The 26,162-nt window shown below is 57.4% G+C and overlaps 1 protein-coding gene across 1 annotated transcript in view; it reads left to right on the top strand.

Moving 5' to 3' along the window:
* TGFA (transforming growth factor alpha) overlaps window positions 1–26,162 on the top strand; it is an 80,171-nt gene that overhangs the window by 41,687 nt on the left and 12,322 nt on the right. Inside the window, exon 3 of the mRNA XM_025470927.3 lies at window positions 22,094–22,214. Within this exon, the coding sequence (XP_025326712.1) occupies window positions 22,094–22,214 (121 nt within the window). The remainder of the gene's footprint in view (window positions 1–22,093; window positions 22,215–26,162) is intronic.

Here is a 26,162-nt window from a genome sequence, read left to right as displayed (position 1 = left end):
AATATGGATTATGTAGGAATAAACTTCAAAAGATGTTGAGGATCTATTTGAAGATTGCCATAAAACTTTCCTTTTGAGATAATTTGTTTGACTAAATAAAGAGACTTGTGCCTCGATAGGGAAGTGTAATGTTATAAAATTGTCAGTTCTTCCCATTATTACTTTGGAAACTTAAGCAAGTGCTAGTCTTTCAGAATAGGTAAGAGGGAATTTGACTAAAGGTTTTCAAAGCTTACCTTAATAAGGCACAAGAAAATATTGCTTTGAAAGGTAGAAGGATTTGTACTATCAAATATTAATGAATAAAACTGCTCTAATTAAAATGTAGTGACACCAGCACAAAAATAGATCGATTCAAGCTAGTACAGGAAGCCCCTGAAGAGAGCCAGTTCCACAAATGAGGTTTGATGTGGTATAAAGCAGCATTTCACATCCCTCGGGAAAAGAAGGGACGAGGTCACATGTAAGTCTGGGGTCAGAGGCTAAACACTGAAAAAGAAATAAAGTTAAATAGGAAAACCTAATATTCTAAAATAAGTTCTAGTCTATTGGAATATCGCTTAATGGAAGTGTGAAATTTCTCTTAAGAAAATAAGAGTCAATAAATAAATAAGAAATAATAGTCAATAGGTGACTATTCCTATAACTTATTTTTTTTAAAGAGAACTAATCAGAACATTGAAAACTGAAACCATAAAGGAAAATAGGTAGATAGAAATTACAATTTTGTGACCATCACTCAAAAAAAAAAAAAAACCTCCCATAGAGAAAATCCGTAGGCAATATTTGCCAATATTTAAATCCTTATGTTTTTTAAAGATTTATTTATTTATTTTTATTTATGATAGACACAGAGAGAGTATTTAAATCCTTAAAGAGGATTTAATCCTATCTTTCATAACAAAGTACTCTTACAAACCCGTAACAAAAACCTTCAACAAACCAGTAAGAGAACAAGCAAAGTACTTGAATAGTTAAGTCGTGAAATAACAACTGTGACCAACAGACGCTGAAAAAGACGCTGAAAAAGACGCATAGCCTCTCTGGTCATCAGAGAAATGCAAATTAATGTGAGATGTTGTTTTCATTGATCAAATTGGGGAAAATAAGGGTAAGTGTTGGTGAACAAAGTGGGTGAGGTTGGAGACTGGTGTGGTTGGTGAGTTGTCACAGCTTGTATGAGGGCCGTCCGGCAACACTCACCATGAGGCCTTATTTCTTTTTTTTATTTATTTATTTATTTATTTATTTATTTATTTATTTATTTATTTATGTATTTTTACCATGAGGCCTTAAAATGGCCTGCTCACCCACTGACCCAGAAAGAATTTACCCTGCGGCAATGATGGGGAGATTTGGGCAGTGTCTTGGCTACAGTGACGCTGATTGCAGCAAGACACTGAGCAGGAAAACTCCAGGCACTGAGGGGGTGGGAGGTGCCGGGGAGGGTGGGGAATTGCTTGGGGGAGGGGACGGGCAGGACCCGTGTCCACGTTGCTGGGCCTCACCGAACACTGAGTGCCCGGGGCACTAGCCGAGGGTCAGACGAGGCCTGCGTGTGAATAAACAAGGGGCAGCGATGCACCTGACTATTGTTTGGGTTGGGTTTTGTTTTTCCCATTTTTGAGGGATGTTTTTCAACCTTGAATCTTCCCAGTGACTATGAATCTGGGGCCGGATTTACAGCTTTACTTATTCAGCATCTGCTTAGGTTAGGCCAGTGCCGGTGGACGTGGCGGTTTGCTTCCATCGCTAACCCGTCGGGTTATAACTGTACAAACAGAACGGCGCTTTCTTCTTCCTACTGCTCTACTTAGTTCTGCGTTTCAGAAGGGCCGTCAGGTGCGCAGATACTCTTCGAAGGACGGCAGGTGACTGGACGCGCACAGTGTTCTGTCCTTTGGGTGGGGTGGGATGAATGACAGTCCCCCAAAGATGTCCACGCCCCGAGCCCCAGAATTTGTGACAAATGGGACTTTGTAGTCGGATTAGGCTGAGGGCTCTGGGTGGAGAGATCACCCCAGATCGCCCGCGTCAGGCTACCGCAGCCAAACGCCCACAGGGGAGAGAAGCAGGAAGGTCTGAAGAGTGACACCTTAATGACACCTCGATTTTGGCCCATCCAGGCTCCCGACCTCCCGAACCGTAGCATGACACAGTCGTGTGATGTCGCTAAGTTTGTGATGATTTGTTACAGCCGCAAACAGAAACTAATACATTTGGAAAAGATGGAAAAATCCAATCTCTGTACCTGAGCCGGAGCTATACCTCGGCTGGTCCTGGGTGAGACGTTCAGAGATCTGGATTTGGGTCCCAAGCTCCCTTGTTCTCATTGTCTTCATCCCTACAGGTCACTTCTTGCCCCAAGTTCTGTTCCTCCTTAAGGATCTGTTCACCACCATTAGCTACGTGGCTGTTGTGACGCCGATAAATCCGGGTGGGGCTGGCGAGCAGATTTCGGTTTGTTTGTTTGTTTGGGAATCGGGCCACACTACTGTTAGCACTTCCCTTCCTGGGGTGTGCGCTGGGCGTGTGGCACGTTCTCGTACGGGGGACCCCGGAATGTCGCACCGAGCACGGTGGAGGTGAGAAGAGACGCACGCGGAGGCGAGCAGCTGTTAGGACTATGACAAGAAGGCGGCGAGGGAACCCGACCCCAGGCGCACGACCTCCCGCGATGGCCCGAGATCCTCCTGTGGGGTCTTCTGGAAGATCCGTCCTGCTCAGACCCGTCCTCCGATTGGCTGCAAAGTTGTGCGCACAGAGAATGAGAAGCGTGAGGCCACAGCAGCGCGGCGGGCCCTGCCTTGGGACAGGACGGGTGTCCACTGCTTGGCCCCCAGACCCGCAGGAGCTGCCCGGGAGAGTGGGCCACCCACAGGCCCACGGAGGCACCCGGTCGGTGGGGCCGGAGGAGCCCGCAGCGTCAGCACGGCGTGCACGGCGTGCGGGTGTGCGCTGTGTGCTGGGGCCGTCTCGGGTTTTCTCCAGAACGTTCCTTCCCCGTGCGCACGGGAACCAGGACCAATACCCATCACGGCTGGGGCTGGAGCACGTGAAAGGTAAAGAGGTGCGTGCGGCCCTCCGAGTGCCGCCTGTGCCCACAAGGGATCAGGACCACGTTTCAAAATAAGAATGAATAGGTCCCGTCACCTCGGGGAACAGACGAGCGGCGAACTCGGCGTCCACGCCCCAAGCGAGTGTGTGCATCGGGAGCGGCGTGGAAGGCAGCATTGGGTTTCGGAGCACACGTGGAGCACGGTCGGTGAGAACCAAGTGGGGGTCGCGGTCGCAACTCGTCATCCCGACGTGAGGAGAGGTTGTGCAATGGAACTCGGGGTTTGAAGTCAAACACGGGAATACGGAAAACCCCTACTTTACACAGACGCCCTTTAATAGTCTAAAAGGACGTCAGGGAACACTGAGGTGAGCAAAGCTGCCCCGCTCAGTGGAAAGGGGGGTCCCAGGCTTGGCTAACCCGACGGGCTGGGGTCGCTGCGTGGCTCCCGTACCAACCACCAGCGTCACCTTGGGCAAGTCGCTTAACCTCTGGAGTCTGTCTCCTTGTCTGATAAACGGGAGACGTAATACCCGCTTGTATGGACGTCGTCACCCTGACAAACGGGCGATGGGCGACACACGCAGCTGCTCATCCTGTCGGCGCCCGGCCGCTGGGGCGCACTCGCCAGCTCAGACGATGCCGAGGCCGTGCCAGGGGACCAGGATCCAGGACAGAACTCGCCAAGTCCCACTCCAGAGCCCCCTCCCGAGGGCCCACCTTGGCCAGGTGCGGAGGAGCAGGTGCATGCTGGGCACCTGTTGAGGTTCACGGCGGGCCGAGGACGGGCCGAGGAAGGCGCAGCCGGCGTGAGACGCGCTCCGTTGCTCCTCTTCCCCTTCCCAGTCCCTTATTGTGCCGGGGCCACGGTTCGTCTACACTCTTCCTTCCTTCCCTCCGGTCCTTCTTAATATCTTTGGTTTTGTGTCCTACGGGGCGTCTTCTCTCCTGTAGTGAGTTTTCCTGCACAGGTGACATAACCCGCTGAGTTAATAGTTGGTGACAAAAGTCATAGAGGTGCAGGTCTCACCTGAAACTCACTGGAGACGTACCTTTGTGCAGCTCGTTTCCAGACTTCGTGACTTGTTACCCACGCTGAGTGGCCGGGCCGCCCGCGAGTTCCCGGGGGACGGAGGTGGGGACGCAGCAGGGTCATGGTCTTCGTCTCAGGGCAAGGAAGCTGTAGGGGAGCCTTTCCTTGGGGGGTCAGAGCAGAGCAAAGAGGGCCGCTCACGCCTCGGAGCAGAGCCCTTGTGAGAAGGGAGGGTGCACGGGACCCTGTTAGGCCGCTGCCTCCGGAAGGAGGGCCCTGGCTGGCCGGGCACAGGGGACGCAACCCTTCACAGCGTTCGTGCGTGTTCCTCTTGAATTTCTATGAAGGTAAAGAGAACTAATGTCTTTAAAAGCCACGTAGACCGATTCGTAGAACGGGGACACTCATGCAAGCCCAGGCGGGCCTCGGCGGAAGCCTCTGGAGTGGAGCAGGTGCGCCCAGCTGGGACGTCCTGAGCGGTGCGGGTCCCCTGCGCGCCCCGGCCAGCCTGCTGACACCTGTCGCCTCTGCGATGCAGGTCGGGCCGGGCGGCTGCCTCCCAGGGCCATGCCTGACGCCAGGGACCCCAGACCGTGTCCTCAGCCGCGCTCTTGGGGGCCTTCCCAGCTCAGTGGTGGGGCCCGGGGAGCTAGGAGCGCCCTCTCCGGGGCGGCATGTGGGGTGGGGGGGCCCGTGCTGCTCCCGAGCTTGGGTGCACGCACGGAGCCTTGTTGCAAAGCAGGCGGTCGTGTTGCATGCGCCAGCGGACGTGACTGGCGACCCCGGGGCCGAGCGCACTGGCTGTTTTCCTGGGTGACCACAGGGAGCGGCTCGGTGGGGAGGGAGGCGCGGGCTGGTGCGGACACGCAGGCCGGGAGCACCCGGGCACCCCTGGGCTCGCGACGCCCGCCCACCTGCCCGCCCGTGGCCGCAGCGCCAGGCCGCGCTCTCTGAGCTGAGGGCAAAATAGGGCAGGAAGTCAGAGGAGACCAGCTCACAGCCCCTGGGCTATTTACCCAGCGTGATGCTGAAAGACACTTGTGTTTTTTGGAAGTTCCGTCCCCTGGCAGGGAAATAAAACCTCCTTTTTAGGCGAGAAAGATTGATGTCCAACGACATCAAAGGAACATGTGAGTAAAAGGAAGCTCTGTGCGCCGCGAGGGAGCACAAGGACTTGCACTGTGCTTGTGCCCCCCCAGAGCAGGCGCCTTATCAGGCCCGAACAGCACGACGCGAAAATAAACCTGTTGTAACGGGGCGAAAGCTCAGCCGCTCCTGCCGGCCGGGCGCGAGGCGTCGGGTTAGTGGCCACGGACGGGAGGAGGACACGCGAGGGGAGGCGCCGGCTTTCAGCTCCGCGGAAGAGTAGGGTCCGTCCTGGCGCGACCGGCCCGGAGCGTGTCCTCCGTCCGCGGCGGCTGCGGGGCCGGGCTCGTGTGTCCAGGGTCTTCCCGGTGCGTCTGCTTAGTTGCTCGCGGAGCTTTCTGTGGACTCTCGGAGTCCAGGGGGGAGTTTCTTAATTTTTTCCTCCTAATGTATTTACACGCGTCCTCAAATTCTGCTCCCTAACAGGATCACCCGGGGAGCCGTACAAAATCCCATTGTCCCAGCTGCAGCCCGGAATAGTTAAACCATGACTCCCGGGGGTGCATCTAAACGTGGGTATTTTTCCAAGGTGGTTCCCGGGTGCAGCCAGGAGTGAGACGCTCGGTCCCAGAGCAGCACTTCTCAGCTTGACGGGTTGTGGGGCAGCTGCGGGGAGACGGGGTCGGGTCAGAACACAGGTCCTCGCTCCGCGGTTCTGGGGTGGGGCCTGGCACTCTGCATCTCCCACCAGCCCCCGGGCAGTGCCCACACTATAGAACCTGCAGGGACGCCTGAGCGTAGGCCTTCGGCCCAGGGCGTGACCCCGGGGTCCCGGGATTGAGTCCCACATCGGGCTCCCTGCATGGAGCCTGCTTCTCCCTCTGCCTGGGTCCCTGCCTCTCTGGGTCTCTCATGGATAAATAAATAAAATCTTTAAAAAAACAAAGAACGTGCAGCTAGACAGCAGATCGTAGACACCGTGATTATAAGATGCTACGCGGGTTCCCACTTGTCCCTTGACTGCTGCTGCCGCTTTGTAAACAAGCAGCAAAGCCACCCAAGTTCTTTCTCTTCCTTTTCCTGCAAGGTTGGTTTTTCTGTTTTAGGTTTGATTACGTGCCAACCCCAAAGGAAAAGCCCCCGTTCCCCAGACACTGCCCGACGGTTTTCTTGTCCCGGAGAGCGCGCGCCGCCCCCGAGCTGGCCACGGGGTCTCTGGCCGCGGAGTGGGTGGCGGGGCGCTGCGGTCGGCAGGGTGGCACCCTGTGACGTCTGCCCCGGAGGCTCGCCCAGCTGTGGGAACGCTCCCCAGGCCGCCCGGGAGGCCTGGTCTCGTGCTTCGTCGGGTGGGGAGGGCAGATCTTAGTAAACACCGCGTGGGAAGAGGAATGGCACGGCCGAGAATGAGGCTAAGGAAGGGGTGTGTGAAACGCCAGGTTGCACGAGGCCAGGGTGCCCGGGAGCAGCATTCCACCGCCCACCTCCCCGCCAGCTGGTGGGAGAAGGCCTCACCTGCCGACGGAGGGACGTGGGCGCCCGGCTGCGGCCCGTGCGAGCCTCCCGCGGGTGAAGGGGCGCACTCCGGGGGCGCCTGCTTTGGGCCTGGGACCCCTAAGCCACTTTGCCCGGATCCAGTGACTGCCTGTGCCCCGAGGGGCCGACCGTGTGGGTCTCAGCGAGGCAGCCCTGTGAAACCTGGCCCGCGTCGCCCCCCGCCAGTGTCACCTCGAGTCAGGCGGCCACCACGCACCCGGGGCCTCACCGCCTGCACCCCTGCAGCTGTGCACCTGCCCCACATCGGGGCACCAACCCCCCGGATCTGCTGCACCGTGCAAGACCCCCGTTCAAGCTCGCCTCCTCCTATGAGCCTTCTCAGCTCAAACCTCCTGCAGACGATCACCCCGTATTCTTGACTCCGTCCCACCGTAATGACAGACAGCGCACTTTAACTCCTCTGAGGCTCCGTCCTCCCTGAAGGCTTCTCTCACCCACCGTCACACTTCTGGTAGAATCGTAATTTTAATATGAAGGGGACCTTGCCTATACAGGAAAACCCGTTTTGCAGAGGAGTAAGCTGAGACTCAGGGAAGGGAATGATTTCCCAAAGTCGCCAGGAGTGGACGTCCCGGCCCCCCCAGGACACAGGCCGCCAACGCGGAGGGTCTTGCGTTGCCTCCCGTGCAGCGTTCAGGCAGACTGTTGCAGCGGCCCGACCGGCCAGGCCTGTCCCTGTGAGGGGCAGGTAACCCTGAGCTGGGGGTAGTGCAAGCAGATACAAACCCCGCAAGGTGCTTGCGTGAGGAGCTCCGAGGAACTTCACTGCCGGATGCACAAAGGAGACTCGAATAAACGGAGAAACATAGCGCTTGTGACTAGGAAATCTTCATATTTACGTGACCCGTTATCCCTAAGCTCATTTAAAATGTCAGTCTCCAAAAGATGAGGCTACGGGGGACGGACCTTGTAAATGATGCAAAGATCATCAGGACAAAGTAAACCTGAGAACATCCGTCCTTAAAACATGAGAGATGGCGGCAAAGGAGAATGAGGGATTTGTACGGCCAGTGAACCGTGTTACGAGGTTACGATAAATAACACGGTTTGGTACTGATGCGGAAATACCCAGAATCTCAGTGGAACTAAATAGACCACAAAAGGAGTGTTTAATGTGTGATAGAGGGAACATTTCAGACCGATAGGGAAGCCATGAACCGGATAATAAGGGGCAATGGGAAAATCGGTTGGCTATTCAGAAAATAATAAAGTATACACTGTACGCTAAAATTGCAGATGGTTTAGGATTAAATGTGAACCCGGGCGCCTGGGTGGCTCAGTTGGTTAAGGGTCTGCCTTCGGCTCAGGTCACGATCCCGGGGTCCTGGTGTGGAGCCCTGCGTCGGGTTCTCTGCTCAGTGAGGAGCCTGCTTATGCTTGCTCTGCCTCTGTCTGTCAAGTAAATAAATAAAATATTTTTTTTTAAATGTAAACCGGGGATCCCTGGGTGGCTCAGTGGTTTGGCGCCTGCCTTTGGCCCAGGGAGTCCCAGGATCGAGTCCCACGTCAGCTCCCGGCATGGAGCCTGCTTCTCCTTCCTCCTGTGTCTCTGCCCCCGCCCCATCATGAATAAATAAATAAATCTTAAAAAAAATTTAAACCATTAAATAGTAGAAGAAAAAGTAGGTAAATATATAATCTTAAGGGAAGACCTCTAGACATAATGCAAGGTGACTTCTGCATAAACAAAATGAAGATCCAACCACAAGTTATTTGCAATATCTATGTAACAGGCTACCGACTTCTAATTATTTTAAAGACCTCTTACAAACAAACAGGAAAGGACGTATCAGTAGGAAAATGAGCAAAAGATATAAACAGCTAATTAACTGGAGTTGAAATACAAATGCTAATGGTAATCATCTGAAAAAACAGTGGGCATCACAGGAAATCAAGAAAGTGCACTATGAGACTCCCATCTACCTGCATGGACTTGGCCAAGAGGAAAGTGGGAGATGGTATCTCGTGTTGGGAAGGATGCAGAGGGCCCTTCACCTCCCTCTTAGGGGGAGTGTAAATTGGGGCGAACCTCCTGGAACGCAGCTTGACGTTCTTAGAAATAAGCATTCCTTTTGTCGCACTAATTCTGCTCCCAGGAAAGTCGTCACAGATGTGCACGAACAAAAAGATGTACGTGGAAGGATATCCGGTTCTGCATTATTCACAAAACTGAGGCGTGGGGAAGCCGTCACGGGGTCCGCCGAGACTGAGGCAGCCGTATCAGTGGGAAACTTCAGCCGTTGAAGGTTTCTTGGCCTTGTAACGCTGAGGTGGGGAAGCGTTCACGGCCGTGTCACTCGATTTCCTCCTGGGGACAAAGTGGGGACACAGAATAAGGAAAAGACGAAGGTTATCGCTCAGTAGTGATTATCTATGTGAGACGGGCTCGCAGCGACTTACACTTTAATCTTTATCGTTTTTTATCTTTCTTTGTGCTTTGCTGTTAGCTCAAGTCTTCTGCCTCGAACACAGGTTGCTTTTGCAATTTCATAAGTTCCTAAAACGGGGGCGGGGGCGGGGAGGTGGAGCTGCCGTAAGAATCTGGGTGGGATTTACTCAGAGGTTTTTGAGAGACCACTTAGGGGCCTGTGATTGGGGTCTGGTGCCACCCGGAGGAGTGCACCCTGGAGGCACCCAAACAAAGATCCAAGGAGGCGCAGTACCCCGCCCTGTTCCCTGGGTCCTTCCCGTAGGAACTGGTGTGGAATAGATGTGAATGTTGGATTGTTTCACCACCCAGGTCTACAGAGCACATTTTTGCTATGTTGTCTGGAGGCAGAACATAGACCTTCCCCATTTTTACGAAGAGTCTCACAGGCGGGCACATGCGGGAGAGACCCACTTCAGTGAGGAGAGGAGGCAGTGACTTACTGACCTGGCAGGTGGGGAAAATATATTCAGGACACGGGAATTAAGAGACTTGCTCTGTGAGCCTTTGCCTTTCAAATGCCATCGCCTAGATAACGTGGGAAAGTAGAAGATCCAAAGAGTCTTCAATTCCAGGAGGGGACAGTGTGGTTGGGAGCTGTGATTTCCTATTGAAGGGTGTGGTATTTGCCCTGCTGCAGCTAATTAGCAAGTATCTGGTTTTTCTTGACCATCCATCCAACAACGTATGATGCAGAAGAGCCAACACAGCAACCGGAGTGGTCCTGCCGCCTATATAAAGATGACAGGTAACTATGACCGTGGCCTATAAAGATTCCATCAGGAGACGGACTATATCATGTAAAGACAGGAAAATAAATACATGTTTGGCCAAAGAGCCGCCCTACCTGCACAGTATGTCCCTAAACAGAAATTCGGAGGAGGCGATAAAGACACAAATAAAACTGTAAGAGCAGATGCTATGGAGGGGGTAGCAGGTGTCGTTTGAAAATTAAATAACACTCAGCCCTTTGAATTGATTCTCAGCTCTCAGATACAATATTGAATCTATTTTTAAATTTCACAAAATGTTCAAGGAGGCCATGAAGTCATGTTTGTCAGCTCGGGGAGAGCCTGAGTTAAGAAAGAGCAGTAATGATGTGGAGCATAGCATGGCTGTAAACAATACTTAAGACCTCAGGTAACTATAGCCCCGGAGCTCACGTTGGAGGCGGCCGATAGATTAAACTTGAAATTTTAATTCCCCTGTGTCTTGTGGGCTTGTCGGGAAAATGTTTTTGAAAATGGGAATAAATAGATGACTCCAGTGAGTTGGGTGGGTGATTCCAATGCTGCGGGCGTCAGAGACCCGGCGGAAATGAATGGTATTGGAATCCGTCACTGGACGATTGTGCCTCGTTCTGGAGCTCACCAACTGGGGCTCTTTGGTCGCCGCAATCAATTCTAACTCGAGCAAAAACGACCTCGTGGGAAGGCTGTTGGAAGCCCACAAAACTGGCGGAAAAGCTGGAGAATCGTTATTGGAAATGAAGAGTAACCAAGGATGCTCCAGGGAGCCAGGAATTGGGCACCACACACTCCATCCCCAAACAAGGATGGGGCTCAGCAAGCCGCAGTCGGGTGTGTGAACGCCACCTGCACTATCCCTCTGTCTTCTCAAGATTCAAATTCTAGAGAAGAGGGCACATAAGAGAGGTTAGGGCATCTGACTGTAGCCTTAAAGCAGTGTCAACCCATGATGGGAGAGGTAATTCCCCAAAAGAAAATCGGTGCTCTTGGGAAGTAGAAAAATGTTTGCCAGGCAGCCCCAAATTGTTGAGCGCACACTCAACAGGGACCTGAATGTTTGATTGAAACGTAAAAGGAAGCAGCATCAAACCTAATATCATCACGGATCAATTCCGGAGATGATTTACCCGCGTAATTAATACTGGCCGGATGCTGATTACAAAGTAGTCATAAGGATAGAATGTGGCTTGACGGCAAACTTCAGATTGGTACGTTTTCTGGAAATTTCAGTGCGCCACAAATGGAACACCTGAAAAAATTCCTTACATACCCATTGGTTGTGGTGTTGCCCCGAAAGATAGGGAAGACAACAGGGTCACCTGCTGCTTTGAATGCAACTTGACCAGAAGGGACATCAGGTTGATCTGTGTGTCATTTTAAAGTCTATAGCCATGAAAGAAGGAAGCACTGGGCATAGTTCAACTTCGGCAAAGCAGAGTCTACAAAAATTCAGAGAAAAACCAGATGGGATCGCATGATTAGACTTCTAAAAAGGAACATGGCCTGGGGAGCTTGGACCCTGTAATGGTTCCACTTTGATGGTCAGAGGATGCAGAGAAAGACGAGGCGTCCACGTTTAAAGACCCAAGTGCATCTGGGTTCTCCAACGCTGTCTCCCGTACCACCTAATAAGTTGCGCAGAGACGATCAAAAGAAAGAGGTGTCCCAAGAGGTATGACAAAGAACGGTACTGAATGACACTTTGTTGGGTGAACAAGGATGTTGGTGCTTCCTGGGTGGCAGGTGTGACTGTGGGTGCTGGCAGGTGTTCGTGAGAACGTCCGGAAAACTGAAGGACGGAGAACCTGAGGGTTGCCCACGTGGCTGTTGGCCACACACAGGTAAAGGGCATTTTAAAACCATATTTGGGAACAGACAGGTGAAAAGGGAAGGGGTAGGTCCATCCTTTGGGGCAGGTCAAATACGGTTAGAGCAGAACCAGGAAAAGGCTCCTCCTAACTATGATTCTGTCTTCATATCTTCTGTCGAGGAGAAGGGTCCTTGACAGATGAAGAGAGGATGAAGCCAAAGTACATAAGAAGCAGAAGGTGAGCAAGGATCTTCGTAAAAGACCACCTCATGCTATAAATGGGTTTATTTTCAAGGGTACAATGAATAACACCTCAGGATACCGAGGAAAGTCGTAGCAAAGATCATTCCACCCCTGTTGGTGATTTTTTTAAGAAATAGTAGCAAATATGAAAACTGCTCGGAAGGTGGAAAAAGGCAAATATGTTTCTGACATGAAGGGGAAACACCTGAAGAGTCTGTAGACTATAGAGGATAAAACCTGATGATTCTCTGAAGGAAACCGTAGACCAAGCTATCGCAGCAGAGAGTGGATACTCGGCCCCGAACGAACCCACCAAAAAGGAGTTAGAGCGACCTTCTTTTTCTTTTTCTTTTTCTTTTTCTTTCCTTTTTTTTTTTTTTTTTTTTTGCAGCATTATAGGACAATGAAGGAAATCCTGCTGCCAGGGTCATGCTGTCGAGAAGATACAGTCTGATTTCAGCAAAGCACGTGACAAAAATAAGTATTCAGTAGGACAAGCTGGAGAAATGGGAGTGGGAAGGGTGGCTGGTCAGCAAAGTGGAGCAACGACCGGCACCTCCGGAAATGACCGGACCCCCAGGCATAGCCTGCCCGGGTTCACCGGGGAGCCTTCAGGAAGGTTAGGAAGTTTTCAGCCAGAACATCCCAGAAGGTGTCCACTGCTGTACTCGCAGTGACCTGGGGTGCCTGCGGGATTATCTCCCGCTCCCGGTGAGAATTCCAAGAACATATTGAAGAAAGAGCTGGAAGGCAGAGACGACGGGCAGCCCGCAGTGATCGCAGTGATCGCTGGAGCATCCGATGATATAACAAAAGCTCAAAGAGGAAAAAGCCCTTTGCCAGAACGTTGGATCAAAGCCAATCAACCAGGTTAAATTGAACAGTGACGAGCTTAACGCTATTTAGGTTAAGAATGATTTAATTAGGGGGAAAAGGGGAGAGATTTAATTAGGAAGGATAGGAGGCCGCGTTTGACAGCAGATTGTGTGGAGAAAAGCAAGAGGCCTTAGGTGACCACAAGTTTATATAACCCAGGAGCATTCCAGGACCGCTGGCAAAATCGATGGAGAATTAAGTTAAATTAGTGTGGAAATCAGATCGTCGAAGGTGGTATTTCTGCTGTGTCCTGTTCCCGTGGCCTCCAGCTTCAGAGCCTGGGCTCTGAGGTCACGCTGCCTGCTTTTAGGTTTCCTCTCCGCCTGTTCTAGCTCCATGCCTTTGGGGGGGCCCTAAACTTCTCCAAATCCACAATCGCCATCTGCAAAATGGGTATAAAATAGAACTGTGATGTCACAGGGGTTTTCTAAGAATTAATCTAGATGGTCCGTGTAGGAGTCTTAGCACAGAGGCCACCCCTGACGCCTTTGGTAAATGCTTGTTAGTGGAGTTGTTGTTGGGGCTCCGACCGGGGCTCCCCCACCACCTGGAAGCTTGCGGAAGCCGGATCCTGGCCCATTCACCCAACTCGGGGCGAGAGGCCTCCGTTCCCTGCCACGGCGACCTCCTGTGGCTTCCCCGGGTGGGCGCAGAGAGGCAGGGGCCGCACGTGCGCAGTGGAGGCTGTGGGGCCTCTTCTGGCCTAGCCTCCCGGGTGCAGCCCCCCAACGGGGTGGGAGGGACATCACGGGCCGTGGATCCGGGATGTGGGGACCCCCCCTAGAGACTGGCCGTCACGGGCCATTGCCACACGGACACACGTTCGGTGGCCGACGGCAGGTGGGCGGAAGGCGCTTGCCCTGCGTGGGCCCGAGGCTAGGGCTCCAGGCAGCAGGCAGAGCTACCTGCAGGGCTTCACGGGTTTTACTTTTGATGGAAAAGAAGCGTTTTGATGAAATAGAAGGTCTTTGTTCTGCAACCAGTGTGGCTTGGAGAAGGTACCAAGAGAGCAAATGACCTTGGTGTTTCTGGAATCCCCCAGCGTTCCGCCTTTTAAGAACAAAGGTCCAACTCGGTTGGTTTATACTCAGCCTGTGGGGCTTAAACCAAGAATTCCCAACTTTTTTTTTCCTTTTTTTTTTTTTTAAATTTTTATTTATTTATGATAGTCACAGAGAGAGAAAGAGAGGCAGAGACACAGGCAGAGGGAGAAGCAGGCTCCATGCACCAGGAGCCCGATGTGGGACTCGATCCCGGGTCTCCAGGATCACGCCCTGAGCCAAAGGCAGGTGCCAAACTGCTGCGCCACCCAGGGATCCCAAGAATTCCCAACTTTATAGGAGGCAGAGCCTTTAGATCCGAGAAGGGGCAGGAACACTGGCGTGGAGTTTTCCTCCCTGGGACCCAGGCAGACCTGGAGGACAGGGAGGGGGACACAGCCCCAGGGACGTAGGCCGGTGGGGCTGGGGCACCAGGGTACTCCGGGAGCGCCAGCAGCCCTGGGCTGTGGTGCGCGCGGGGAGAAGGGACAAGTGCCCATTTTTCAAGTAGCCTCCAGGAGAAACTTCTGAGTGTTTGTGGGGGTGGGAGCTAGCGGCGTGTGGGTCGCCCGGTGTGCACGTCGTGTAGGACGTGCCCGGCTTCCGGGGTGACGCTCTCCCTCCTCTCTTCTCCCTCTGCCCCGGGACGTGCTGCCGGAGTGATCGGAGTGATCGCTGGGATCTGAAGCTAGGGGCGCTCCGCAGAACTCCTGCCACTGAATGTGCAGATGGGCCCCGTTCTGCCCCGGGAGGCGGGGGGATTGTCAGGAGCACAGTCCTGCGGTGGAGGCAGGGCCCGGCATGCGGTGAGGGGAGGCTGCATGGCGGGGGGCGCAGGGGGCTCCGTGGGCTCGGACCGAGGCCTCAAGTCGGGGCCACCCCGCGGACGAGTGCAGTCCGCCGTCGCCTGCAAGAGGGCACGGTGCCTGGCCGACAGGGGACCACACCGGTAGACGTCCTCCTTGCCCGAGAGGAAAGGCTCTGCTGCGCTTGCTCGGTCATCAGGTTCGTCAGGTATTTGAAGCCAGTACATTTAAACTTTCCCTTTTCTGTCTTTATTTGGGCCTAAAACACTGAGCAGGACCGCACAGCTTTTGGCGCAACCTGCCTTCGCTCCCCCGTCACACTGCACAACGTAGATTCGTGTCTGTAGAGACGGCGGAGAAAGAAATCACTGGCCACGTGAAAAGATGCGTTCTATGAGAAGAGCAATCTGGTTTTTGTTGTTGTTTTTTTTAATTTCATTTAGGTATTTATTTGAGAGAGAGCATGCACAAGCATGGTAAATATCTCCCAGAACTCGGAGAATTAAAAAAAAAAAAAAAAAACCAGAATAAATGAGGAAAAAAGAAATCTGGAAAATAGAACTAGATGATCCAATATACAGAACAAGGATTCCAGAAGAAGAAAACAAACCAGGGTTGACAACATCATCGAAGGGATCATTAAAGAGAACTTTCTCAAGCCGAAAGCGACTTGTTGATAATGTTAAGACTTATTAACATATTAACATTCAGTGCAATTTGACAATTTTCATTTTTTAAAAAAAAGAAATGGTAGGAGGCCCGCGGGGTCTGCACAGAGGGACTCGAGTTGCCGCTCGCCTGCAGAGCCGTCAGCCTGGGTGAGAGCACAGAACGGTGTTTTTAAGATATTTCATTGATAGACAAACGCCTCACGTGCCGCCCTTCCTGGAAAAAAAAAAAATCTTTATAAAAATCCTCTTTGGCTAAGTAAACAATTGTATTATTAAAAACCCCAAAACCAGGAAGACAGAAGAACAAGTGATAATGTGCGTCCAAGTGACTTGTCAGTCTGGTTACACTAAATACAAAAGAAAGTACAAGTTACATATAAAAATAATGTGGGAAGGACATGAAATCAAGTTATAATAATGACTAGAGGGACGCCTGGGTGGCTCAGCGGTTGAGCATCTGCCTTTGGCTCAGGTCGTGATCCTAGGATCCTGGGATCGAGTCCCGCGTCGGGCTCCCGGCATGGAGCCTGCTTCTCCCTCTGCCTGTGTCTCCCTCTCTCTCTCTCTGTCTCTCATAGATAAATAAATAAAATCTTTAAAAAAATAAATAAGTAAATAATGGCTAGAAACCGGGGACAGGAGGAAGGAGGCAGGAAGAGTGCCCTACCTGGCTGGGCTAATGAAACATCGGATGTCCTCCTTAATCAGTAAATCAGTTAATTTTTTTTAACGTAAATCTTTACGTTAAAATCACGTTAAGTAGTTTTTTTTTTTACTTCTAAATTGGTTTCTTAATCAATATATTGAGAAGAGAATACGTATTCTCAATCACTACAAGAGGACAGAGGTCAAAGAAACATCGTCCCATATGCAAAGGACAAGCAAGGAAAATTAACGGGAAATGCTAAGCACTTGCGGGGACGGCGGTTATTCCTCAGCGATAAGCCAACAAGTAATCTCTGTAGGTTTTTGGTGTTTTCTAGAACGTCTGCCGTGAACTTGTAGGACTTCTTAAATAACAAGCCATGGAACTCCTTGTGGGGTTGTTGTAAAAGTTGTTTTACATAGAATTAGGCTCCAGGACACACAGGGTGGGTACGAGGCCCCCGATGAGACGCGCCCGGGCGGCCCCGTGTCTTCCCGGCTGCAGGGGTTTGCGATCCTGTGGGACGCGGGTCGGAGAAGGCGCAGGGCCCTCGCCTTCCGTCTCTTGGACTGAAATCGTCATCGTCGTCGGGAGCTGTCGGGCCTCGGTGTGCTTGTCGGAAGGGCTCTGACGCCCCAGGGTCACCTTGGCCCCGGCAGTGGGGTCCGGCCTCGTATCCGAGGGTCAGACCTTGACCCGGGGAAGCCGGTTTTTAGGGCTATGGAGCTTTGCCCTAAATTCACCTCTGGGTGCCTCAATCTCACTTAAAATGAAGAGCATCTTCCATCCATCCAGACCACATCTGCCGACTGTAAATGAAAAAAGGCATCTGTCTAAAGCTCCGCGGGAATAGAGTGTTCTAGAAAAACAGTCACCCGGGTAGTGATTACATGTACTCAGGGTGGAAGGCTTGACGGGATTATGGTTCAAAGACTCGACAGCAGGAAGCGTTTTTTCCTAGGGGTGGGCTGAGGCTTTCCTGCCAACCCCCTTACCTAGCAATCCCGACGTTAATGAAGAGAACAGGGGGCCGGGCAGCCCTGGGCTCCGACGGGGCTGCTCCTTCAACAAAGCCCGACAGCATCCCCCGTCCAGAGGGACCCCGCGCCCGTTCCCAGGGCCGTTCCCGGGGCCGTTCCCGTTCTGCTTCAAGGCTGGCTGATGGGCCTGACACTGACGCTGACTGCGTAGACGCGGCTGGCAGTGCGGTTCCAGATGCTGTTGGCCCCCAGGAGGATGTAATTAGAATAAGGGGCTTTCTGGGTGGAAGACGTGAAAGAAAGAAATGCTCTGTCTCTTTGAAATCAAGTCGTTAAATAATAGACGGGGGCGGGCGGGGGGCGGGGGTGGTGGTTCGCCTTTCGGTCTTCAAAGCGAAGTCGTGACCTGCAATTTCCTTAATGGGTTCTGTGCTTCCGACTGGGCCGAGGCGAGGCGGGGAGAGGACAAGCCGGAGGCCGAAGGAGGGGCAGCCCGGGGAGCCGGCGGGGGGTGGGGGCGGGGGCGGGTGGGCGTACCCCCCTTCTGTCCCGTCTTTTACTCCGGGATGGACCCGGACGCCGACTGGGGACTCCTGGGGCGCCTCCCCCCCCGCCCCTCCCCACGCGCTCTGGGGACGGGGCCGAGTCGCTGTGGAGCAAGGGCGAGCCGGACGCCGGCCGTGGCACGGGTGTGGACGTCGTCGGGTGAGACTCCCCGGTGTGGGCCTGTGGCTCCAGGACCAGGATCGGACTGGGTTCCTGAAGCCTCGGTGCCAAGTAAAGCCTCGTTGCCGTGGGACCGGACGCGCTTCTGCTTCTAGAACAGTCCCAGGACTTCGTGTTTCCTGCTCATCCCTGATTTGTCTGTTCTTCAAATGGAAGAGGTGTCCTCCCGACGCAAGGTGCCCTTAAGGGTTTCTTGACCCCCGACTCCCCCACGTTCTCTGTGTCCCCCCCGCCCCGAGCGACAGTGTGCTGTTAGAGCGAGAGCTTTTGCGACAGCCGGCCTGGCTCTGGCTTCTCCACGTAGCACACCGGGCTAGTACCTTTGCGAGGATTACCTGGAGTTCTCTGGATGCCGCGCCGGGCAGTGGTGTAGACAGCCGTAGACAACTCACTAACGGTCGCCGCGGTTGACGCCGTCACCGTCATTAGGACCCGCAGAGTCCGACCTCAGAAGATCCCACTGGGCTGCGAACGCTAAGCCCAGGCCCTTCGGGGCGTGAACCCAGCAAAGGATTTCTGCGCCTGCGTCCGTCCTCCGCTCCCGCGTGCAGATAATACATTCCACGCGTGGAGTCCCCGCTGTCCCGAAGCAGTCCTGCCTCCGGGTGCTCCTCCTGGAAGCGCCCCCTCCGCTGCCCGGAGCTGCCTAGGCTGCCCCGCGGATCGTGCGCCGACCCCGCGTCCTTCCCGGCCGGGGCTGCACCCTCGCTTTCCGCGGCCCCGAGTCAGAGATGCCGTCCGTGCGTCCCGCTTCCCAGGCAGCTGCCTTGAGCAGGTTACCCACACCGAGCGGGGACGTAGCGCTCACCCCGCGGCCCTGCTGGAGATGTAACAGGAGGACGCGTGGCGAGCCCCGGGGACGGAGGGTCTAAACCGGGAGGGGGGTGGGCAGGCGCCCGGGTTAGGTTTAGACGGCGTCAGAAGGTCGGTGAAGGGTCCGTAACCTGCGTTCGGGGGAACCCGCACCTTCGGTACAGGCGTTGCCGTCAGGAGGTTGAGGACCGTGGGTGGGACGACGGCGGCAGAAGTGGCCCGGCCTCCCCTGCGCCCAGCACAGCCCCGTGGGGGCCCAGCGCCGCGGAGAGGGCTGCCTTTCGTCGCTTCCCGAAAGCGAATGTCCCGTCTCGAGCTGTTTGCAGGCTGCTCCCCACGCTGTCTTTAAAGCATCCCCTGCTCTCGGTTTTAACCAACGTTCCGGATGATGGCGTGGGACGGGCAGGTGTCTGGGACGGGAGCTTGCCCTCCCCCGTAAGGCGGCCGGGACGCCTCCTCCGCGCTCTGGGGCTCCCGCCGCCCGCGTCCCAGCCGCCCCCTGGCTCGGCCCAGTCCCGCAGCCGCAGGAAACCCGGCCCCTTCCCGGGGGCCCTCCTCTCCGTGGAGAAGGCCGGCAGCGCCCCCACGCTCACTCCTGACGATGCCCTTCGCCCTCGGGATGCCTGTGATCTCCCGGATGCTCACTGTGCCCTCGAGGCCCAGGGACACGTCTCTACCCGGTCCAGGGGGGCGGCTGCTGGCCCGAGGCGAGCCCCCGGGCCCAGAACGGAGCCCGGCCGGGGCGAGAGGCCCTGGGTCCGCGGCATCTGTGTGCGGCCCCCCTCCCCGCTCACCTGCCGCGGCTGCTCGCCCACTCCCCGCCTCACTCAGGGAACCCACGGCCCTTCCTCCAGGACGTTCCAGGAGCCTTACTGGGTTTTGCCTCCGTGTCTGAGGAGAGAATGTTTGGTCTCAGGTCAGGAACCTCGGCTGGAAGTTCCTACTAGAGAGCCCGGTGTCCGCAGCAAACTGTGGCGAGGTCAGCCCCGGTCCTGGAGAGAGGGATGAGGTGGCTGTGGAGGGAGCTTTGCCGTGGGGACGTGTCCGCGACCCCGGGCACCGGGACACAGAGTGGGGAACCTCCCCGAGCAGCCCAGAGAGCCCGGTGAGGGCCCCCCGACGGCCGGGTGCCCACCCCGCTGCCTGGGAACCGCAGGACGGCTGGCCTGGCCCTGCCGAGCCAGGGAGCCCCCCCCCGCCCCGTCGGGTCCCTGCGCCTCGTGCCCAGGTTGCAGCTGCAGACGCCCTTCACTGTGAAGCAGGCCCCAGGCCCATGGCCGGGTGCGGGGTCCCCGGGCTCAGCTCCGCGGCCCCCCCGAGAGGCGTCTGCAGCGATGTGCACGGGCCGCACCCTCAGCAACTCCAGCTGGGGTCACGCGGGGTCGGCGCAGGGTCGGTTCCAAAAGCTTTGGTTGGGACCAGCCCCGGGCCTGGAGGAGAGCAAGCCCGCCGCGCCCCCACCCGGGCTTCGGGCCCCCCCTCCACGTGCCCAGTGCCCATCAGGGCCCTGCACGGGGCGCACACGGGGCACACATGGGCCTTCGGGGCGGCTGGGCCTCCCCCTGCAGACCCTGGGGTGCACCACAGCAACCGGAGGAAGCGGCGCTCACACCTCGCACGGGCTCCGACGGGTCAGCAAAGGTCTCTAGCGCCATCGTGGCTCCGTCATCCGGAGAAACAGTGTGAAGATGAACAGGTTTCGGGGCCACCGCGGCTGAGGGGCACCCAGGGCCCGTCCTCCGGGTCCCTGACCCCGCGCCGTGGAGCCAGTGTGCGTGGGCTGCAGGCAGGCCTTGCTCGTCGCCCGGCTCCAGGCCTCAGGGCCACGCAGGGCTTGCACGGGGCTTGCATGGGGCTTGCACGGGGCTTGCGGGGCTTGCATCCTGCTCTGTCTCCAGAAGGTGGGACATGTGGAGCCCTGGGGGAAGGGCAGAGCCGAAGCCAAGCCTGCGTGTGTGGCCGCTTCCCAGGCTGGGGCGGGGCTGGGCTCTGGGTGCCCTGGGGCCACCGCACCTGCGTGACCTCTCCTGCCCCTGCCCGCCCCCTCCCCCCCCAACGCGTTGGCCTGGTGGCTCCTTCTCTGTTGCTGGGCCTGCATCTGTCCCCCTCCGCCCCCCTTCCCTTCCCTTCTCCGTCTCGCTCACCTGTTGGTAGAGACCCTCCCTTTATGACCCCATGTTGGTAGAGACTCTCGGGTCGTCTCGGAGCCGTGGCCAAGCGTCCACAGGGCCGGGCTACCGGGGAACACAGGGTGGGGCCTTGTCCTTGCCCGAGGGCCCTGGAGAGCCGTGTCCCCGAGGGCAGATCCAGACTCGTCCTCCTGGGTGGCCGTGGACCTGACCCCGGGCCACGAAGGGCGGAGGCGCAGGGCAGGCCTTCCTGCCACCAGGTCGTGAGCACCTGGGTCGTGAGCACCTGGGTCGTGACCTGCCGCCACAAGGGTTCCCCTTGCTCTTCTGAGAGGCCTTTGTCTCTGAACAATGTTCCGCGTGTGACACAAGCCAGGCCTCCCGTCCCTGCGCAGCACGGTCCCTGGCACCTGCGAACCTACCGTGATCCCACCTCAACAAACCTGATTCACAGGAGATCACCTGGGGGCACTGGGGGGCTCAGCGGTGGAGCATCTGCCTTCTGCTTGGGTCGTGATCCCGGGTCCTGGGATCGAGTCCTGCATCAGGCCCTCTGCTCCTCCCTTTGCCTCCACCTGCTGCTCCCCCTGCTTATCCTCTTTATCTTTCTCTCTCAAATAAACAAAATCTTAAAAAGAAAAATCCCCTGGAGAGCCTGTCACAGGTCCTTGGGCGCCTCCCAAGACCCTGATTCAGTAGGTCCAGGAGCAGGGTGTGACCTTGGCTCTCCGAGGGTCTCCAGGGACATGACCTTGGCTCTCCGAGGGTCTCCAGGGACATGACCTTGGCTCTCCAAGGGACTCCAGGGCGTGACCTTGGCTCTCCAAGGGGCTCCAGGGCATGACCTTGGCTCTCCGACGCTCCAGGGGCTCCCAGGGGGGCCGCCCTCCCCACGCCCGGCCTCCCGTGTGTGTCTATGCTGCTCCCCCCGGGCTCCTGGGCTCCAGGCCCCTCCCGGCCCCGGCGCCTCCTCACTGGCCACAGGCTTGTCCGTACCTGAGCTGTTGCCTACGTCAGCCGCGGGCTCGTCCTCTACAAACCACGTTGGAAACGTACCTATTTCATTTAGGGTAACGCATCCCGAGGCCCTTTCGCGCCGTCCCCTGTTGCCGCTCGGCCTCACCTCGGGGGTCGGGCACCGCCCCGTGACTGCCTTCTGGCTTCTTGCCTCTGAAACGCGGTTCTGGGAAGGCTCTCTTGAAACAAAGGTCGCTGTCGCTTTGCAAAAGTTAAGGTGCGGCCGCGCAGGGCAGGCCCTAAACGCTGGGTCCCTCGGAGAGTCCGTTCAGTGTTCGACAAGGTAGGGGCACGGTGCACCCTGCGGGGAGGCACGAGGGCCCGGCGCCCGAGGTCCCGCCCCGGAGACGGGGAGCGCCGAGGACCCCGTGCAGGGGGAGCGGGCGGCGGGGGCCGCGGGTCTGAGCCGCATGTCCTTCTCTCCGCAGCACGCCCGCCCGTGGCCGCCGCCGTGGTGTCCCACTTCAACGACTGCCCGGACTCCCACAGCCAGTTCTGCTTCCATGGAACCTGCAGGTTTCTGGTGCAGGAGGACAAGCCCGCGTGCGTGTAAGTGTCCCCTGCTGTCCTGAGGTCCCGGGGCCGGGGGCGTCGCTGCAGCCCGTGGGAGGAACGGGGACATCCCCACCACCTGCCTGAGCCCCCGGAGCTGGGGGGGACGGTCCGCACAGCAGGCTGAGCGACACCTGCTTCAAAGCCCGGGGTTGAAGCTCCGGATTCCAGTGGCGGGACCCCGGGGTCGCCGGGGAGCGGGGGCGGGTGGGAGCCTGGGGATCTGCGTCTGTAACAAGCACCCGGGGTCACGCTTGGGTTCGGCCGACTCTGAAAATCCCCGGGTCCAGGCGTAATTCCCTCGTTGGGGCTTCCGGAGGGCGGGCGCCGGGTGGGGGCCCGGGGCTCGCTGTGCTCGGCGCCCGTGCCCGGGCTCTTGAGGGAAGCTTCCCTGAGCGGCCGGGGTGGGGGGGGGGGTTGCCCGGCGGGGAGGACGGGGAGGCGCCCCAGGCCTGGGCGTCGGGGGACCTGCGGTGGCTCCAGCGGGGAGATGACACTGGAGACAAGTCGGAGGCCGGGGCCTGTGTTCTCCAGGCGGAGGGTTCACGCTGGTCTGGGGAAGGAGTGTTTAAGAAGCGCCGTCTGTCCATCTGCCCGTGTAGAACCCCCGGGGGGGCAGTCCTCAGCTGCGGGGCTCCGGGCCCTCCGGGGCGTCCAGGGACGGCAGCCCGGCCCCCACCCTCTCGGCACCGGCGCCCCCGCCTCACAGTTGCCACCATCGCGAGCCTCCAGGTGGCCCCTGGGGGTGGGAGGGAACAAAACCCGCCCTCCGCCCCCATGGGAAGCCACCCACCGTGCGGTCGCCGCCGTTTCCGTGGGTCACAACTGGTAGAAAGGCAGCCGTTGCCCGGTCCAGCGTCACAGAACCAGTGAGGGACGCCACAACGTCAGCGGGAACTAGGATCTGGGCCCTGCGCTTCCGCGGACCCCGGTCCAGGCCCGCTCCCTGGGCTCGGCCACGTGTCCCCGTCAGGACCCCATGAGTCGGGCACACAGAGGTCGCGCCCAGGTTGCAGAGCAGGAGCTCCCAGCCACGGTGCCGCGGGTGTGAGTCCGCCCGCCCGATGCTGTGCTTCTGTGCTCCGGAGGCGCAGCTGCATGGACGCGGGCAGGGCCTGGAGCCTCACCGGGGGGCTGCCCCGGCCGCGTCCCAGCCCGTGAACACAAAGCACGACGACGATTACTCAGGGTTACCATTTCTATTAAATTATACACAAGGGCCCCCAGGGGCTGACGGCACCGTGTTGTCAGCAGCACAGCGTGTGCGGGACGCTCGAGCCCACAAAGGCCGCGATGCGCCAGGAAGCCCCGGTGTGGCCGGGACCCTCGGCGGGGACCCTCGGGCCCTCCGGCAGCGCCCAGTGCACCCAGCTGCGCGGCGGAGGCTCCTCTTTGGAGAAAGACGGCGAGTCCCTGCCGAGTGGGGACCAAGTTTCAGCGAGTTCCTCCCCGGCACCTTCCGCACCGGCCGGGGCTGCCGCAAGTGCTTCGAGAGCCGCCCGCCGGGAGCAGCACCGTCTGCGGTCGCCTCTGAAGGCGGGGCCCAGGGGGCTTTGTCCTCTTCGTTCTGGAAGCCCGGGGAGCTCACCGTCCACCACGTCTACACAGCACTGCGTGTTCACAGTCAGGACGCCTGAGCCCCCGCCGCCCCCCACCCCCGTTCACGCTGTAAATGTTACTAATCACGAGCTTTCTGGAAAAGCCGTAGCCGCGTGCAGGGCCTGGCTCCCCGCGCCCGCGTGCAGGGCCGCACGGAGTCCTCACGGCCCCCTTCTCGACTGGGAGTCCTTGTCCTTGCTGCATAGACGACCGCCTGGGCGGCCCCGCGGAAGCCGTCGGCCCAGGGCCCCCGAGCTGGTAAATGGCTGAGCTGAGGGTTCAGTCCGCTCGATTCCAGGCCCCAAACTTGTGTTCTCAGCTCCTGCCCCACGCGGCTCTCTGTTCGGCCCTAAAAAGCTCACCTGTTTAAACAAAGAGACGGCAGGTCCCCGATGGAGTCACCTGTGCTAAGCCCCCGCCGCCGTCCCCCAGGAGCGAGCTCAGCCGGTCGCCCGGGACGCCCCGGGGCAGCTCCTGTGACAGCACGTGCCTGAGGGGCCCCGTGTGCCCCGAGAGGCGCCGCCCACGCAGGTGCCTCCCCCGGCTTCTACCTGCCGGGCTGACGGGAGGTCACACGTCACTGCAGGACGCCGACGGGATCTCGACATTCGCTCAGTTCAGTCTTGCTCTTGAACGTCTCGAATCACTAGGCTCTTCTGTTTCCAAGAGAGGCATTGGCGTCTGCCCGCCGCGCACACAGGGACGTCGGGGTCGCCCCCAGCCCTCCGCCCAGACCACCCGGCAAGTGCGGGATCTCCAGAAACAGCCGGGCCGTCCCTGTGGTTCGGAAAGGCCGACCACCTGTCGGGAGGCACAGCCCTGCGAGCACTGAGCGCCGCCTGACCTCAGTTTCCCCAGCAGACCTTGGCAGCCCAGGGGGCGGTAATCGGCCCACAGGTGTGTTCTACGTGGCAGCAGGGGACGATCTGCATCATCCTTGAGGAGTTGCAGGAAGTTACCAGCATTTCAGAGGTCAAGTTTCTTTTTTTTTTTAAGATTTTATTTATTTATTCATGAGAGAAGAGAGAGAGAGAGAGAGAGAGAGAGAGAGAGACCAGGATACAAGCAGAGGGAGAAGCAGGCTCCATGCAGGGAACCCAATGTGGGACTTGATCCCAGGTCTCCAGGATCACACCCTGGGCCGAAGGTGGCGCTAAACTGCTGAGCTCCCCAGGGATCCCCAGAGGTCAAGTTTCACTGACCCACCACCCTGTCCCCATCTCATCCCCATCCCATCCCATCTCTGTCCCCATCCCATCACGTCCCTGAACCTATCCCAGCCCCCGTCCCCATCCCATCCCCATCCCATCCCCATCTCATCCCCATCCCATCCCCATCCAATCTCCATCCCCATCCCATCCCCATCCCGTCCCCATCCCATCCTCATCCCATACCTGTCCCCATCCCCATCCCACATCCGTCCCCATCCCATACCCATCCCCATCCCTATCCCAATCCCATACCCGTCCCCATCCCATCCCTGTCCCCATCCCATACCCATCCCATCCCCATCCCCATCCCATCCCTGTCCCTGTCCCATCGCCACCCCATCCCCATCCCCATCCCGTGCCGTCCCAGCTCGCCCTCCCTGGGTCTCACCCCCATGGCTCCCCACTGCCCCGTGCTGACCCGGGTGTGGGCCCTGACCCACTCTGCTCACCGTGTGAGCTTGGACGCCTGGTGGGGACAAACACGGACCCTTGTGTCTGCAGTTCCTAGAAGACTGGGATAACTAATCCCCCCCAGAGCGGGAACTCCCAGTCTGGGCCGAGAGCGGAACCTTCTGTCCCCACTCGCGTGAACCGCCCCTTGGGTTGCTGACACTCACTCCGGCCAATAAAACCAGCCTTCCTTCGAGGCTGGCCGGCCGCGTCACGGCCTTAGAAAGGCCCGTAGTGACCCGAGATCATAATCGAAGAAGCGGGGGCTCCTTCTAAGCTACTGTCGTGCCTCAGCCTTGTTTTCTATGAGAAGACGGTCTTCAGGATTCCGGAGAACCTGGAATGACGTCTCACCCCGAAGCGTGAGCCGAAGGCAGAGCACACAGCCCGTCAGACGTCAGACGCAGCCGACGGTAGTGAGCAAAGTCTTGGGCCCCACGTTTCGGCTGAACCGCGGGCGGTGCTTGCGGCTTCCTTCGGTAGGTCCCCGCGGGGACAGCAGGAGCACGCGGGAACGGATTTCCAAGGACAGCAAAGCCCCAGGAGTGCGGGGTCGGGACTTGCACGGCCTTTCCCCCGGGACACACTCAGCCCGGGGGCTGCTGCCTGCGGGGCCTTGGAACAACGGAGAACCGTCGCTCAGGTGACCTGTCCCGAGGGTTCCCGGGGCTCAGCCCGTGGCAGC

Source organism: Canis lupus, chromosome 10 (genome assembly GCF_003254725.2).
Source record: "Canis lupus dingo isolate Sandy chromosome 10, ASM325472v2, whole genome shotgun sequence".
In the NCBI taxonomy this organism is placed as follows: domain Eukaryota; kingdom Metazoa; phylum Chordata; class Mammalia; order Carnivora; family Canidae; genus Canis; species Canis lupus.
This window is presented reverse-complemented; position numbering and strand designations above follow the sequence as displayed.